Source organism: Typopeltis vanoorti, chromosome 2, assembly GCF_054136105.1.
Source record: "Typopeltis vanoorti isolate ZY-2024b chromosome 2, IOZ_Tvanoo_1.0, whole genome shotgun sequence".
In the NCBI taxonomy this organism is placed as follows: domain Eukaryota; kingdom Metazoa; phylum Arthropoda; class Arachnida; order Uropygi; family Thelyphonidae; genus Typopeltis; species Typopeltis vanoorti.
In genome coordinates this window covers 84,190,301-84,209,276 of record NC_143550.1, presented here as the reverse complement: position 1 = coordinate 84,209,276, position 18,976 = coordinate 84,190,301, and the positions used below count along the sequence as shown (strand labels likewise).

At 37.7% G+C, this 18,976-nt stretch overlaps 1 protein-coding gene across 1 annotated transcript in view; it reads left to right on the top strand.

The window, feature by feature from the left end:
- The window catches only part of LOC150109219 (uncharacterized), a 672,102-nt gene that overhangs the window by 525,094 nt on the left and 128,032 nt on the right, over positions 1-18,976 (top strand). Inside the window, exon 31 of the mRNA XM_090401856.1 lies at positions 216-305. Coding sequence (XP_090257982.1) covers positions 216-305 — 90 coding nt within the window. The remainder of the gene's footprint in view (positions 1-215; positions 306-18,976) is intronic.

Genomic DNA, 18,976 nt, shown 5'->3' with positions numbered 1-18,976 from the left:
ACTCAGTAATAATTAATAAAAGAAATTGTGACTGTGTGCCAAAATGTAATGTTGATCCAATGTTTTATTAATATTCGCCTGCTAAGCAATTTAGACCACAATGGTTGCTTGTTTCTGTGTGTGTGTGTGTGTGTGTGTGTGTGTGTGTGTGTGTGTGTGTGTGTGTGTGTGTGTGTGTGTGTGTATGATAATAACATGGTGTACTATCATTATAGGAAACAGCTAAGCACCAGCTTGCCATTAAAAAAATGAAAGATTGGACTGACAGTTTGACTGAACAAAATGAAGATCTTAAAAACAAATTGGTAATTTCTGTTTAACTATTCCTAGTACTTTTACTTAATTGTATAGGTATTTAACACTAAAAAGAAAGATTTGCTGAAGTTTAAGATTATGCATGTTCTTTCTGAAAGCATTATTAATGTATATACAGCGAACTGTATATATTGTATTATCCAAACCTTAGTTTACCAAGTACCTTGTATAATTGAATTACAAATTTAAGAGCTACCTATTATGTTTCACCAGAAGCACGATGTTCCTGATATCAGTTGTAATTCATTTAGGTAGGTTGTTTAAGAGCAACTTTGATAATTGCAATTATTCACTTTTTTTTTTAACATGATTTGTTTTTAATTTTCATCCCTATGTTAGAAGTGTTCCAGTTAAACTATATTGCAATGAGTTCAAGGGCATGAAGACCAATGTGAAATATTTTCTGTTTCAATTATGATTTTGATGTTAAATGTAAGTTTTTAATATAATAAAAATTTGGCTTAAAAATAAAATATACTGCTATTTCATTTTCAGAGATGCTAATTTATGATAAATCATGATATCCTAAAGAAATCTTTGAAGAACAGCCATAACATAACTTATTTACATCCACTGAAAATGTGTTTATGCCATCTTTTGCCAACTGTAAAAGACAATTTGTTTATTTAGAGTGTGCTCCAGTCAAATTTTGTTGTGTGTGTGTGTTTAAAGTTTTGATATGAATTTAACCTCTCATGACATTACAAGAAATTGACAATGTATGCATGTATTTTTCTACAGAAAGTTTCTCCACTTGATTAGAAATTAAATTAAACTTGCCAAGAAATTACAGGCATATCGGATTCAAGGTTATATTGTGAGTGATTGTGTAATTTAGCGCTCGTGTAAAGTTGATTTTGTCTGTTTTATTTTTTATTTATTTTTCATTAGAAAATTAGTGTAGCTTTTCGTGTTTTTAGTATGTAGTGTATTTATAACATTTTTATTGTGATATTTTTTTATAGTATTGTCAACATGCCGATGAATAATGGAAGCAAAGACCACATTGTCCGATGATTTGAAGGATTTTATTCAATGCAGTGTGTGCGAAATGTATTCATAAAGAAAATTAAAGAATATGTGGATGGAAATTGAAACTGGAGAGGGGGGGGGGAGGAAATCATATGTTTAAGTGTTTCAAAAGTGAATTTCTGTTAGGTGACAAGAACATAACAAATACTGATGGTAAGGTGGAAAATTATGTTATTAATGTCAAACTTGCAGCTGTGGAAGTAGAGGAGAATGAAATGGACATTAATAAAAAAAAAAATAGCGCACTTAAATATTATCCATCATAGGACAAAGCATGAAATTGAAAAATGCAGAAGCAGCAAGAGATTAGCAGGGCTAAAAAGAAATAGAAGCAGGTGGTCCAAAGTAATAATAAAGACCGACTGAAGAAACAAGATAAACAAGTTAAGGAGAAAATTATGTATGGAGACTCACTGATCTGGAGACTACTAAATGAAAGTGAGAATGTGCAAAATTTCACGATATTAGCCAAGCCATTCAGATGCAAAAAGGTAAGTTGAAGGAAATGATTGTCTTGATTGGTACCAATGATTTGAGAGACGAGAAGTATTCTATGAGGGAGAATGTAAAAGAGTTGTTAGAAGAGGCAAAACTGAAGAGCAAGAAGGTGAAGATTGTAAGTCTCCTACCATGCTATGATAGAGGCGAACTGAGGAGGAGGGCTTTGGTAGTCAGTGAGTCTATAAATAGATTGTGTAGAAGGAATAATGTAGGATTTGTTGGTCTGTGTTTGATGGAAAGAAGGATTTGTACAGTGCTGACAGACTGCATCTAAATGGTTTTGGTGTTAGGTGTATGGAGAGAGAGAGAGAGCTTTGTTCACTGAGCATGCTGAATTCAGGAAAATATAAGCAATTAGGGTGGAAGCAAGTGAGTTTGTGTGAAGGCACCCATGAGGCAAGTGAGTGTATGAATGAACCCAAGTAGTCAGTTCAGGAAGTAAAGGTTGATGGAGGACTAAAGGGATGCTGCAGTTTCTATATACTAATGCCAGAAGTATCATAAACAAGAGGTAGGAGTTGGGGGCATTGGTTAGTGCAACCTCGCCAAGAGTTATAAGCATTAGTGAGAGTTGACTAACAGCAGATGATGTAGTTACAGGGATTGAAAGTGAAGGGTTTAGTATTTTCAGGGAAGATAGGATGGGGAAATGAGTATGCTCTGATGTATGCTATGGAAGCTGTGGCCCTGAGGAAAAATAACATCAGCAGGATGGAGGTAGCAGAGATGAGAATGCTCAGGTGGATGTGCGGTGTGACCAGAAAGGATCGTCTGAGAAATGACTATGTAAGGGGAATCACCGTTCCCCCTTACATAGTCATTATCTTTGCTCCTAAGTTACGAGCTTAGGAGCAAAGATATAGGAGGCAAGATTGAGATGGTTTGGTCATGTGATGAGGATGAGTATGTGGGAGAGTTCATTCAGATGGATGTGCATGGAAGGAGGAAGTGCAGGTGGCCAAAGAAGAGATGGTGGAGGAGGACTTGAGGATGAAGAACTTGGATGTGGCTACAGCCCAAGACAGGAGGTTGTGGAGGAGACTCACTACAAACAGCGATCCTACGTAAGTGAGAAAAGCTGCAGAAGAAGAAGATAGGATGGGGGAATGAGTACTGCTGATGAAAACAGATGAATTGCAGCCAAAAAGAATATAAGACAGGTGGGAGGGTGGCTATTCATTTGAAACAATCTGGTGTGAGATTAAGGCAAGTAAAACAAAATATACAGTTGTGGAACTCCCTGGCCTATAACAACAACCAAGGATAAAATATATCCTTGGTTGTTGTTATAGGCCAGGGAGTTTCACAGATGATCTGGAAGAAATGCATCACCAAATTAGCAGATCAAGTGATTATTAAGAGGGAATTCAACTATGGAGATATAGAGTGGAAGGAAGAAAGATCACATGGTAGGAAGGAAATAGAATTTATACAACTACTAAAAGATAATTACTTAAGGCAGCATGTGATGGAGGGGACTAGGGGCAGGAGGGTATTGGACCTGTCATAGGATCAGAAGAGCTATCCATAACCAAGGTATCTACATTGACTCCAATTGGAGAAAGTGACCATGCGGTCTTGATTTGGGAGATTGTACAACATGAGGAATATTCTGGGAGGGGGGGGGGGGTATATGTGGAACTACAAGGCAGGTGATTATGACAAGCTTAGGAAGAAGCTTAAATCTGTGCCATAGTTAAAGTTCAGAGGACATATTGCTCAAGTTGTTAAGGTGTCTCATAAGCTTACTTGACTATCGAGAAATGCACAAGTTGAGATAAGGAAGTTGTTATTCCTCTTTATAAGGCCTTGATATGTCCTCATCGATTACTGTGTTCAAGTCTGGTCTCCTTGCTTTCTTGGGGAATGAGGAAGTGGTGGAGAGGATTAAGAGGTGAGATTAAGAAGGCAAGTGGTCTGGGGAATGTTCCCAATGAAGATAGATTGAGAAGTTTGATAGACGTTTAAGTTACTTAAAATGTTTTATGCCAAGTGCTGAAACATTTATGAAATGTTTCAGCACTTAGCTAGAGGAGGTAGAACAAGAGGTCTTCCCTGGAAGTCGAGTAAAAATGTGGTTTATAGGGGACATGAGAACTAGAATTTTTGCTTGGAGAGCTGTAAATGAGTTGAATGGGTTGTCAGAATCAATTGTTAGCACTTTGTCTGTTAATGGGTGCAGTGAGTGTGTGGAGAAATTGGGTCTACCATGATGAGTCTTCAGACTCCATGGAAGTGCCCATACAACAATAATAATAATTTATATATGACTGAATTCCATGTACTGCTTTCATTGAAACATAAGAACCACAGATTTATTTCTAAAGCATATAAAAGGAAAAGTTATAGTGGTAATGATTAAAGATGACTATGGAGAAAGAAAGATCTCCTTTTACAGACATCTATATACTTATCAAGAAATAAGTTATAACTCTGCCAAAACACAGAATGGATAATTGAATAAGCTCTTTGCTGAATTTTTTCTGCTGGGATGACAGTACAACAAAGAAATAAGGCACTCATTTTTGGCCAAATGGACTCAATAATGGACCAAATTATATATGGTCTTCCAAAAATACATAATGCCGTTCTGTGAGATCTGTTGTAATTGCATTAGCTCTCCTACATGCAGAATGCCTGAGTTCCTTTCTAACTTAAGTACACATATTGGTCAATTTAGATCATTTATCAAGAATTCTATACATTTTCTTGAAAAAAGAAAAAAAAAAAGGATATTTCTTTTATACGGGCTTCTGATATTTTAGTCAGTTTTGACATTTCTCTGTTCACTAACATCCCCTTGACTGGCACACTTTGTGTTCTGTATAAACTATTTTCCTCTGGATATTGTGAAGATATTCAAATTTATTATCAGCATCATTGCTCATGGGTCTGCCCATTGGTATCTGATGCTTATTTCACCATTTCTTCCTGTCCATTAACTCAAATCAAAAATCCGTTGACTCAAATCCTTCAAAAAAACTCTTTCCACCACTTTTTCACATTATCAATGCAATATCGCCTTGGCTGCCCCTCTTCTATTTATACCATTAATTGTACCAAGCAAGGTTTTGATCTTTCTACTGTTATCCATTCTGCAGAAATGTCCAAAAACTTTAGTTTCCTTTGAATCATTTTCTGCATTAGATTTTCTTTGGAGTTTACTTTGCAATACAGTTTTTTAATCTGTTATTTTTGCACCCATTCAATTCCTAGAATCTTTCTATGACATGTTCTTTCGTAAGCCAATATTTGTCTTACAGAGTCTTTGGCACACAGCCATAGAGAGCACTTGGAAATACACATGCTTCCAGTAGTCTCAGCTTTATGGGGAGGTCACTGAATTACCTTTCCATATCTTATCCATTGCCTGTAGGCTAATTTTGCTTTTGTTATCCGAAATCTTGTGTTATTTAAAGTCTGAATCTTACGTCATGTTGCTGCCTAGGAATGTGAAGTTCCTAACCTCATCCAGCTCTTGTCTGTTGACCTTTATTTGTTTTGTCATGCACTTCTTTCCAAATATTGTTTTTTGTTTTATCAGTGTTCATTATCAGTCCATATCTCTTTCCTGTTTCACTAAGCTTCAGCACTGTTCTTTCTAGTTCCTCTTCATCTTCAATAATGACTGTCATCTGAAAATCACAAATTGTTCATTTTTGTATGTTCAATCAAAGTTCCACTTAGATTATTCTTGATGATATCCATTGTTCTTTCCAAAAATGTGATTAAAGATGCTTGTGGATATCAGATCTCCTTGTCTCATGCCTCTTGTTGTCCAGAACCATCTTCCTATTTCTGCACAGTTTCTCTGCATTGTCATTGATCTTCTGCAAGAAACATGCCAAGTTCCTATCCACTCTGTAAGATTTGAGTACAACCCATGCCAGTTTATGATTTATACTGTCGAATGCTTTCTGAAAGTCAACAAAACATGTATAAACATTTTTATTTGTATGTAAAGCTTTTTCCGCAATCAATCTTAACATTAATAGATTTCCTTCCGTTAGTTTCCTTATTCTTTCTGTTAATATCATCATAAGTACATTTCCTGCATCACTCATTAGAACTGTTCTGTAATTTTTGCAATCCATTTTGCTTCCTTTTTCTTCTCCATTCTTTTGGTGTTTTGCCTTCCTCTGATGCCATTACACAACCAGTACAGCTAGTCTGTTATCACTTTGTACCATGTTTCAACATCTTTCCAGTGATCTCATCACTTCCAACGCTTTTATTGTTTTTTTTTTGGATGTTTTACTGGCTTCACAACCTCATTTCTGATTATATCTATTTTTTCCTCTGTGCTTGGTAGTGATATTTCTTTCAATTCATTAATTGACTTCTTTTGGACCTCAGCATCTCCCTGCATCTTGTATAACTCTGAGCAGTATCTTATCCATCTCTCTCTCTCTCTCTCTCTCTCTTGTCCATTACTGATACCCTCTCTGACTCTATAATCAGTTGTAATACTCTTTGACCTTGAGTTTCTTTTGACACATGCTGGTTAAATAAGTTGTCTCACAATAGCTTAATAAATTCAGCCAGTTACTTCTCATGAGATTTCACTGTTATTCAATCAACGTTCACATAATTAAAGTCAACAATGATGATTAATTATTTAGTACCCATTAGATTTAGTTCATGATGCATTTCATCATCACCACTAGCAGCCTATTCACTTGGTCTGTAATACCCCACCATGTATTTCAACTTGTTTCACTCCACCTCACACCCATATAGCTTGGAACTTACTGTAACATAGAAAACTGGTACTAATATTGCTATCATAGTTTTCTTCTCTAACCAGACTCAAATCATCCAATAAGATTATCATTGGATGAAATCCTTTTTCTTTCAAACTCACTCCATGCATTCAAAAACTTGCAACAAATTCTTTTTGCATAGCCTACTTATTAAATCGTTTGCCATCATAGCTCATTTACAGATTAATAATGCTTATTGATCTATGCTTCTCAAAATTTCCTTAAAATGTTCTTTAATGTTAATTTGCTGCTGTCTTTATCTCTCTAAAAATTTCAGTAACCACTCCAATTTGTAGGTATTTATCTCTGAAGCCCAGTTTTCTGCAATCCAAATAGTAAGGCCATATTCTTTTCTAAACTTCAGTGTTCACAACTCCATACTGATTTCCCTTCTGTGCTTTCACTGATAAAGCCAGAATGGATGCTGAGTAGTTATTATTAGCAGTGATTTAATGCGAATTGCTGTTTACTAATCAGAATTCCAAATAACTCTCACCATCCTTCCAACATCCTTGACTTTTCTGTTCTGCTCCCTTTCCAAATATTCTGTAAATGTCAACTTTCTGTGTAGTGACTGGATAAATTCCATTGCAACGATTCCTATAATAAGTAATCGTTGGCTAGGTTGTTTTCTTTCAGTGTAGCATTTTATTTATGCGCTTCTGTTGGAACTTTGCCATAGTTTGTTGTAGTGGGAATTTGTTATGATAATGAGAGTTTGAATGTATCTGTAATTCCACATATACCCCCCCCTCTTAACTGAAAATTTCACACATTTTACCACCTCCCAGCTCAATATCATATAATCACCCTCACCAATTGTTATCACCATGGTCATATTAGTTATAGACAAATTCCTAGTTGCAGTTACTAGATCTAGCACTCTTGAATCCCTAGTATAGTATATTCCATCATTCACTCTCTCAGGTAATTATTTCTTAGTAACTGGATAAATTCCATACTGTCCTCTCCATCTTCCAATCTATGTTCCCATAGTTGAAATCCCCAAAATAATTAATCGTCCTCCACTCATTGAGGTTATTTGCTGATGCATAATATCCCCATCATCCTTTCCATCCATTGGTAAAGCATTCAACTGTATATTTTGTTCTGCTGGCCTCTATCTCTCACCAGGTAGGCTCAAATGAAATGTGCTATTTTCACTGGCCTGCAGTTGAACTTCTACTCTCTTTGATTGCAGTTCATCGGCTATCATCAATAACACTCCTCTCCTTATTCTTTTCTCTCTATCCTTCCTGAACACACTATATTTCACATTCTATTCAACTAAATTTATCATCTTTTGTCAGCCATATCTCACTAATGCCAATAACCTTTAGCCATGATGAACTGTCCTTTGGCATAAACTTCTCTCTCTTGTTCCGAATGCTCCTGGCATTAGTGTATATAAAGTGCAAAAGCCCCTTAGGCCAACCGCTATCCTGACAGTTTATGCTAACTATCCCATTCTGGTTTGTTATGAGTGGTACTAACTTAAACATGTTATGCATGTTCTTGCACTCAACTGCCTTACTGATATCTGCATATCCCTCAAACAGCCCCCCCCCCTCCCTTAAAAGCTCTAGTTTCCCTGATTTTGCATGTCCACTTTCACTTCATTCAACAATACGTTTTTCATACTCTGAACATCAAATAATCCTATTCAAATGCAAACCATCCTTCTTGTATAAGTTCTTTTGCTCATTAAACTCACTCCACACATCCACAAATTCCACATTATTCCTCCTGCATAACCTACACATTGAGTCATTTGACATTATGGCCCTTCTTCTCAGCTCTACTTTTGTCATACCACAGCAGCAGACTCGCTATCTTCACTTTCTCACTCTTTTCTTTTTCTACTTCCAGTAATTCTTTCATGTTCTCCCTCATGCCATACTTTTCTCCTGATCATTTTCTCCAAAATGATCAACTCTTTCACTTTACCCTTTTATGCTCTATTAGCCTCACTAACATCATTAATTTTTGCACCCAGGAAGCACTATTTTGTTAATCTCTCACCAATCACATCTCTTTTGATAGAATCGCCATACAAGACTCGCTCCTTGATTTTTCCTTCTATCTTAATCAAGTATTAATTTCTCTTTTCTTGCACTTTTCTCTCTCTTTCTCTGATATCAGATGATTTCCTCGCCAGACATTTATGCTTTCACATTGCAGTCCCCACTTTGTCCTGTGTATCACTCCACATAACCAAACTCTCTCCCTCATTACAGCCAACTCTTCATTCTTTACATCCATCATGCTACTATTCTTTTGATCATCTCTTTGACTCTCTGTCTCTCTCTCAATCATGTGACTTTTAACCCTGTTTCAATTAAGAGGCTTAGTGCCTTAGCGGTTATGGTCACAGTGCTAAGGAGTATGCACTTTTGGTTCAGGTCCTCTATCCATAATGCAAGTAGCTTTTCCATATCACCGATAGGACCTTGTCGTTGCTTCTTTAGTATCATTGATTTAATGGAAGCAGATCCTTTCATAGCATCTACGATTTTATTCTTATTTTTCAAAATGGTCTTCACTGTAGAATGAGACCATCTGAAGTCATGTGCGATCACAATGACGGGCTTACCAGCTTCATGTTGCTTTATAACTTGCAACTTCTTTTCAAGATCAATTGCTCACCTCTTTTTCTGTGATTCTTCATTAGGTTTTTTGATTATGCGTGTAGGGGCCATGTTGCACAAACATCGCAAAATATTTAACAATAAATACCCAAATAACCCATTTCTCAAACACAAAATCAACAGTGGAACTGTTGAAGACACATGCTGACTGCCGAGGGAGATTACCGCTGAAAGCGCTGTTGCCACTGTGCATGCTTTACCTTTCGCCCTCGTGCATCCTGTTCGAAAGTATAGCCGAAAATGTTATTTATTCCCGTATGGGATCACGGACGTATCTTCGAAAGGACGTAAGTCAAGGGATGACCGTATATATTTAAATGAATAATCTACCCATAAGTGCCATTCATTGGAATCATGTTTTCTCCCCAGCATATTCACAAATATTATTGCTAAACATAAGGTCCCTATTCAGAGGATAAAATAATTTTAAACTGATGCTTTTAAAATTAGTTACTTGTCATGCCATGTCCTTTTTTTTGAAGAACTGTAGTTGTAGCCTTGCAATCTAGACAGTAAGATTCAGATTCCACACCGATAATTCTGCACTACAAACTCATTTTAATGTTTGCATGCATGGTGAAGTGACATTAAAATCTTCAAAACAAGCAATCACTCTTTGATTCTATACAATATGCACTTGACTGTGGGAAGTAGGAACCAATACAATAAACAAGAAATATCGGGAATACTTGAATATCCTCCTGTTCAATATTACGGATTCACTAGATCGAAATCAGAGCTATTAAATAATATTTTTACCAAGCATAAAGTAGACATTGTCACTGGTAAACCTGATGAAAGACAATGGCCTGGTGATCTAAGCCAGGGCTCTCCAAACTTAGGTAATCCAAGGGCCACATTAAAATCAAATAAAAAATTTATTCAACGGCCACATCACAATATGTATCTAGTAATTGGTGAGCAGCAGCAACACAACCTCGATAGTTGAACAAACGAACAACACTAAATGCACACTAATCGTGCACTCATGTTCCCCATGAGCGCCCAGAGCATGAGCTTTGGAACGAAACAGTGTAAGAACGCTTCTTTGACACATCTAATATTTGAAAAACATGTGGGTATATAGTGATGTAAAAACACCAAATAAAATTACCAACATCGAGATTATCGATTAGTGATAGAATTAAAATATCTAATACGCATTCTATTCAAATTGTTATTTTATCTATTCGCTTGTAAAAATCAAAACCACAGGTGGGCTGCACAAAATCGCATCACTGGCACCATGTGGCCCACAGGCAGTGGTTTGAACAGCCCTGATCTAAGCAAAAGCAAATTTGGAAAGAATCTCCATTCACAAAGTGGCTTTTCATTGGCATCCAACTGAATAACTTCTCATTCTACAATGTATGTAAGCCTTCTATACTTGACTGGCTTAGGCGCTTCCTCAGCCAGTCAATCCTGGCATCTTCCTTGGAGATTTCAACTCTATAATATTCAATAGAGATATGATAATGACAACCCAGGCCTGCAATTGACAGACTGGATGTTAGCAAACAACCTCCACCTCCTCTGTGACAGCAAGCAACCCTCCAAACCTTTAAATCTGGAAGATGGAGATCAGAAACAACCTTGAACTCTGTTTTACCACTGCAGCCGATGTGAAACCCCTCTTATCTCAACCTATCAAGTACTGCCTCCTTTTACCCACCGTTAGTACAGACCCTGCCTAATTAGTGTAGGACTTATAATCCCCAGAATAAACATCTTCCCAATACCCTAATGGAATCTCAAAAAAGCACACTGGCCAAAATTTACTGAATTCATTGAAAACAACATGATAACTACAAAAGATTCACTAAAGATCTCATAGCATCTGGAAAGAAACACATCCTGAGAGGATTTAGAAAAATCTACTCACCATGCTGGTCGAATGAAAGTAGTATTCATATGACAGAGTATGAAAACAAATCCATCCAGACACTGCTTCTGCCCTTTTAAAGTCCTTGGATGATGGTATAAGAGCTTGCTGGCATGAAGAAATGAACAACCTCAACTTTACCAGATCAAGCCACAAGGCTTGGTCACTGCTCCATTGACTTGGAGGCACCAACACTCCAAACAGAACTAATGGAAAAGTAAACATTAATGATATTGCAAAAACCTTAGCACAAAAAGCTAAACCTAAAATTCTCAGACACTATAAAAGAAAGCCATCATCTTTATAAAAAAAAAAAATTTTATCATGTCCTACATCTACAACAAACTCCAATCCAGTAACTGTAAATGAAATTGATGCAGCACTCAAACTAACTAAAACAGGTAAAGCTCCTGACATTGATGGCATCCTTCCAGACTTTCTTACTCACCTTGGTCTAAGAGAAAACTCTAATTTCTTCTGCACAATAATAAATGATGAACAGTTTCCAAAACTTTGGCATGAATCAAAGATAAGAGCCCTGCCAAAACCCAATAAGTCAACTGATGGCCTTAATAACTACTCCCCTAAAGCATTACTCTGCACTCCTTACAAACTTTTTGAAAGGATTATCCTCTCTAGGATTTCTCCAAAACTAGAAGCCATCCTGTGAACAGGCTTGGTTTAGGTGTGGCAGAAGCTGCTGCAACCAGGTCCTAGCTCTCACAACCCATATAGAAGCTGGATACCAAAAGAGTTTCAAAACAGGTACTGCTTTCATAGACCTAACATCAGCTTATGACACCATATGTAAGAAAGGTTTACTGTATAAAGCAGCCAAAATAATCAACTGCCAAAAAACTAAAATAACTGGAACAAATGCTGTCTAATAAGAAAATAAAGGTTCATCCGAATTTGCAAAAAAAGCAGAACTTTTCTCCTACAAGATGGATTGCTACAAGCGACACCCCCTCCAACAGGTAGTCGAAAGTTTATCTATGCTGATGACATAGCTATTGCCACCCCATGATAATATCTTTCAAGGCCTGGAGGAAACAATGAGTAAAGATCTGAGCTCATTACAAAATAACCTTGAATGCTGAGGACTACCTCCTGATCCCAGCAAAACTGTTGTTTCTGCTCTCCACCTAAACGGCCATGAGGATCATAGAAAACTGACAATAAACATCTGCAACAGGACTCTAATCCATGAAAGTAACCCTTGTTACCATGGTGTCACACTTTACCATAGTCTAATTTACCGAAGACATTTGGAAAGCACTAGGTTAAAGAATGACAGGAACAACATCATAAGCAAGCTGACAGGCACAACTTGGGGTTGTAATGCTTAGACTCTTAGAACAGCTACCCTGGCTCTAATCTTCCCTGTTATAGACTATTGATTCACCAATTTGAATCCAAAGTCACCACACAATTCTCGTGGACACATAGCTTAACTTTACAATCAAAAGCCTTCTCTGGTATCTACGATCTACTCCTCTCCCACATCACTCCTCCATGCTTCAGAAGAGAAGAAGCTATCATCAAAGAAATAAAGAAAATCAGAAGTAATATGTATCGTCCTATTCATCAAGATATCTTTTCACCTCCAGCACGCTACCTTTCCTCCAGGTCTCCCATATTGCTTGTAGAATTACCACATCATGATCCTCAGGACTGATGGAGAAGTCTCTGAAATGAACTACAAACAAGCACCTGATCACAGATCCGACTATCAAATTACCAGGATTCAGTCTGCCTCAATACTTTAAAGCTGTTGAAGCAGATTGAATCTGTGGGAATTTCACCATTGCCTTTTTGAACATGCTGTGCTATGCAGACTGTGCATTGTATCACTGTTGACTGCTCCATACACTCCTTTCCTAGAAATTAGTATAAGTGGGAAGGAGATTCTAGCGTCAGTTAACAGTTTTGAGAGCAGACAAATCAGAAAAATATTCTAATATTATGAAGTGATGAAAGACTGATAAAGGAAATCATATAAAAAATATCTGCAAAAATAACAAACTTTGTAAAGCTTTTTTTTTCCCACAGGCTCCTTAAGAGAGTCACTTCTTGGCCTGTAGAAGTTACCAACAGATTAAAGCCGTTTAACTCTATAACCCCCCCCCCCCCCCGTATTTACGGACTCCCAAAAATACACAAAGAAAATGTGCCATTACGTCCCATAGTGGATGGCATTGATTCCCCCACATACCAATTAGCTAAACATTTGGCCAAAGAGCTCACACACTATACTGGCAACACACCATCACACATAAAAAAACTCAGCCCATTTCAAAGCCAGCATAGAAAACCTTACACTTCAACATACTGACATAATGGTCAGCTTTGATGTGTCCTCTTTATTTACAAATGTCCCACTCAAGGAAACTTTAGAGCTAATCCAAGCTAAATTTTCTCCCGATATCTCAGCCTTATTTCAGTTCACAATGAACTCAGGCTATTTTGTTTGGCAGGGAAAATTCTACAAACAAATAGAGGGGACAGCCATGGGTTCACCACTCTCCCCACCCTTGGCCAAGATTAACACTCCTTACTTACAAGATTAACACTCCCTCAATTTCTTTATGGAGACCTTTGAAGAAAAAGCCTTAGCCTCTGCTCCACAAAAACCAACCATGTGGCTTCGCTACGTTGATGATGTGTTCGCTATTTGGCCACATGGCTCTGAAACACTTCTCTCCTTCTTAACACACTTAAACAACCAACAACCCAGAATCAAATTCACTCTGGAAAAAGAGGAAAACAACAGCCTCCCTTTCCTAGACACACTAGTCACCCGCCAGCCTAATGGATCCTTGGTTTTCTCATTTTACAGAAAACCCACCCATACAGGCAGATACATTCACCAACAATCCCCCCCCCCTCACAACAATATGGAGTAGTGAAAACACTATACAACAGGGCTAAACTAATCTGTTCAAACGACTTGGCCCTAAACACAGAACTAAATCACATCCTCAACACTTTCTCAGCCAATGGCTACCCCCCCAAAAAATATTAGAACCTACAAACCACAGATCCCCCCCCCCAACAAGGATTATTCTAAATCCATCACCATTCCCTACATCCGAGGCACCTCAGAAAAGATTACCAAAATCTTAAAAAAAACATGACCTGACCTCCTGTTACAAACCTTACAGAAAATTGGCATCCCTTATCCGCTCCACTAAAGACCAACCACTTCCCCTAGACCTACCTGGTGTTTACCAGGTCCTTTGCAGTTGTAAACTGTCTTACTTTGGCCAAACAGGCAGGACAGCGAATATCAGAATTTCGGAACACAAGGACTACATCCGTTTTCACAAATACAGTCATTCTGGGCTTGCGGACCATGCTCTGGATACACGCCACAGAATACGGTGGAAGAAAGCTACAGTGATACACCGTAGCAAATACAAATTTGAAAGACTCTTTATGGAATCAACCTCAGCCCTAAGAAATTCTCCAAACCTCAACAAATTTGGTTGTATGCGACTGCCCCAAATTTGGGAGGCCTACATCTTCAGACCTTCAGCCCAACGGCCAAGAACACCTACTTAGCCCGCTAGAGGGCACCATCAGGACTGTTAGGAGAACAATAGCTTCATCTCTTCATTCCCAGTTTCTGTGTTGTAGTGCCTACGTGCACGTAACTTTTTTGTAAGTTCCTTTAGAAAATGGCAATGTGACATTGCCGAAATATCGGAAAATATTTATTAAAGTTTAATTTAATTTATATCCTTAACTACGTTGTTCTATTCCTTAAGTGTTTTAATAATGCATAACAAACGTATAAGCCTGTCTACGAGAAACTTTGTAAAAGTTTGTTATTCTTGCAGGTAAGCTTGTTGGAAGTTTTTTCACTTGGTTATACTATAAATTAAAAATCCAAGAAATTATATTCTTGTTTAATCCTTTATCCAAGTGTAAACAAAGTTTGCACCTGAAGTATTTTCAGGATAGGGCAACTCATATATAGAGGCTAATGACCACATCACTTGCATTAGTATCCCATAATGCAAAGCAGTCATATCCTTATGGACATGTATAATGCTATGCATTATGGGAATGGTCACTACCCAGACTGGTTTTGACCTTTATTCAGGTCTCATCAGTGGGAACCAGACCCAGAGGTGATACCAAGATTGAAGTAATGCAGAAGTCATATTTCATATATGAGTAGCTGCAAAATGTCACACCTTATTATTAAATTACTCTGGATTAGAGATAGTTATAGGAAGGTTTTTCACTTGGTTATACATCCAAATGTAAGCACGCAAAGTTTTGGCATCAAGTCACTTCAAGACTGAGCTATTTGTATATAGAGGCCTTACTTGTATATGGAAATATAACTTCTGCATTACTTAAACATTGGAAGCACTTCTGGGTCTTGCTCCCACTGATGAGACCTGAATAAAGGTTGAAACTGGTCTGAGTATGACTCTTCCCATAATGCATAGCATTATAATGTCCGTAAGGAAATGTGTGTGCTTTGCATTATGGAATACTGAGGTAAGTGATGTGAAGACATTAGCCTCTATGTATGAGTTGCCTGTCCAGAAAATACTTCAGGCATAAACTTTGTTTGCTTACATTTGGATAAATAATTAAACCAAGAATATAATTTCTTGGCATCTTTAATTTATATGCAGATAAGCTTATTCATTGGTTATATATACTTCTAATTTTTTAGGAAATGACAACATCAACGAAATTATTAATTATAAACATTTTAATTAATAACTACCTGTATTTCGGCGATGTTACGTTGCCGCCTTCAGGGATCATAAAATGATGATATGTGCATGCAGATACTCACACTAAGCAAATGAAGCTGAAGAAAGGCAACTGAAGTCAGTCCTAGAGTCTTGGCTATTCGGCTGACGATTTTAGAATGTATGCTTCCCAAATTTGGGGCAGTGTCATGCACCCAATATTTATCTCAATATTCCCATATCTCAATATTTATTCCCATATTCCCATATCTCCCATATATATATTCCCATATATATATATTCCCATATCTCCATATCTCAATAAATTTCCCAAATCTCAATATTTATTGAGATTTGGGAAAGTTTTCAGAGCTGATGCTGGTTCAGGGAATAATCTTTCATACTTGTACTTGCTGCAGTGTAATAAAATAGACTTCTTCCGGCATATTCTGTGGTGGATGCCCAATGCTTGGTAAGCAAGTCATGAGTGGCTGGATTGGTGGAACTGGATGTAGTCCATGTGTCCAGATAACCTAATATTGGCTGTCCTGCCTGTTTGGCCTTAGTAGGACAGTTTGCAATGGCAAGGTCCAGGTGGGTCTAGGGGAAGGGACTGGTATTTGGTGGAGCAGATAAGAGAATCCAATTTCTTATGTTGTTTATAACTAGTTATGAGGTCATATTTTCTTAGGATTTTTGTTACTTTTTTGGATGTACCCCGGATATATGGAATGGTGATAGATTTAGAGTAATCTCTGCTATGAAGAGGAGTGTTAACTGGTTTTAATATTTTTGGGGGTTGTAGCCATTGGCTAAGAAGATGTTAAAGATATGGTTAAATTCATTAGTTGGGGCATTGTTATCTGATCTGATTAATTTTGCCCTGTTATATAGCGTTTTTATAATCCCATATTGATGGGAAGGGGGAGTGACTGCTGGTGAATGTATCTACCTGTATGTGTAGGTTTTCTGTAAACAGAGAAGGAAAGGGATCCATCAGGCAGGCGTATAATCAGAGTGTCTAGGAAAGGAAAACTGTTGTAGTTTTCCTTTCTTAGCCTGTGGAAGTGACCAAAAGATTAAAATCTTTTGACCCCCCCCCCCCCTCCCTGCCCAGATATGTGGACTGACAAAAATCCATAAGCAAAATGTACCATTACATGCCATTGTGGATGGCATTGATTCCCCCACATATATTATTATTTATTATTATTATTATTCAGGACTCTATGGAGTCAAGAGACTCATCATGGGAGGTCCTTCTTAGGAAACACAAAGTCTATCATACCACTCATTGACCGTTCTTGCTCTCACCACTCTCTCTCTCTCAGGCAATACATTCCATAGTTCAACCACCTTCCATGCAAAGAAACCACTCCTCACCCTCTTGCTCACAGCTTCCTTTCGTAACTTCCAGGGATGGCCCCTTGTCTCCTTCCTGCTGTCCTCCCCCCCAAGTAAAAGAACTTTCCAGTGTCAACTCTGTAACTGCCTCTCAACAGTTAAAAAAAAGTCTCGATAATATCACCTCTCACTTCTATCCACCAAACTCTGCAGTCCACATTCCCTCAGCCGATCCTCATAATTGACACTGTACAGTCCTGAAACCATCTTTGTTATCTGCCTCTGTACCCTTTCCACAGTTAATTTATCCCCTTCAAATCCTGGGGACCAAATTTGAGAACAATAGTCTAAGTGTTGTCTGATCAGAGTCTTATACAACTGAATGATAACTCTTTTATCTCTGTAGGTCAGTGCCCTTCTCAGTATTGCAGCAATCCTCTGGGTTACCCTCACCACCTTTGCAATATACTCCCTGAATTTCAGTTTTCTATCAATCATCACCACCACCAGATCTCTTGTCTCCCCTACTTTCTCCTCCATTCGAGAATTCATCCCCACATCGATGGATCCCAAACTTCAACACTTTACATTTTGCTGCATTAAACCAATACCCCATTCATTTGCCCATCTGTCTAGTTTATTCAAATCCTCTTTCAGGGCTGCTACATCTGCACTATTACTGATAACCTTTCCCAGCTTCACATCATCCACAAACAACTGAATATCCCTTTGCAATCCATTGACAATGTCATCGATATAAAGGTTGAACAATACAGGTACCAGTACTGAGCCCTGTGGAATCCCACTTGTGACGTTCTGCTTCCTTGATATTGCCCAACCATACACAACTCTCTGATACCTATCAGACAGCCAATCCTGAATCCAGTTGACTAACCTGACATTTAAACCTATGTGCTGCAACTTAAATAACAGCTTATCATGGCACCCTGTCAAATGCTTTTGCAAAATTCAAAACAATGGCAGTATATGCCTTTCCCTCATCAGCTGTTCTTGTCACTTAATAATATAAGCACTTAACACAAGAAAGATATTTAATTAACGAAATATTTCGGTCTGGAAATAGCAGACCATCTTCAGTGGCACTACAAGAACAGTTTAAAAAAATATATAAGGTGGAATACTAACAATAGATCATTTAAAAATAGAACAACACTATATATAGTTCCTCACTAATTTCTCCAAGACCTTAACAGAAATACCATCCAGTCTCACAGCTTTACTGACATCCAGATTACTCGGTATTTGGAACACACTCTCCTCCTGCACCTCAAACCTGCCCTATCCCTCTGGTATTAAAATTTACTCCTCCAGGATGAAATACTTCAATAAAGTGTTCATTGAACAATTCCACTATGTCCTCTGCATCAGTCACTCTATTCCCATTTTTATCCCCACAGTGTCATTCTTCCACAGTCATTTCTCCTTCTGCTGGCTACATAGCTAAAAAATTCCTTAAGATTTTCTTTGGATCTTAGGACCAATCTCTTCTCATATTCCAGGCTTGCCTTCCTTACCATACTAGTCACTCTCCTGGCCTGTGTCTTGTATTCTTCATGCATTTGCTCTTCACCTGTCTCCTTATATCTCTTCCATAGTCTCTTTTTCACATGTAATTCCTGCTTAATAATGTTTGTCATCCACTTTACACCAAATTGTGTCCTCTTCTTCACTTGTGGAATAAAGCTTACTATTGCTGCCAAATATTCCTTCACAATTTCCCAGGCACTAATGATATCCCAGGTTTCCAATTCC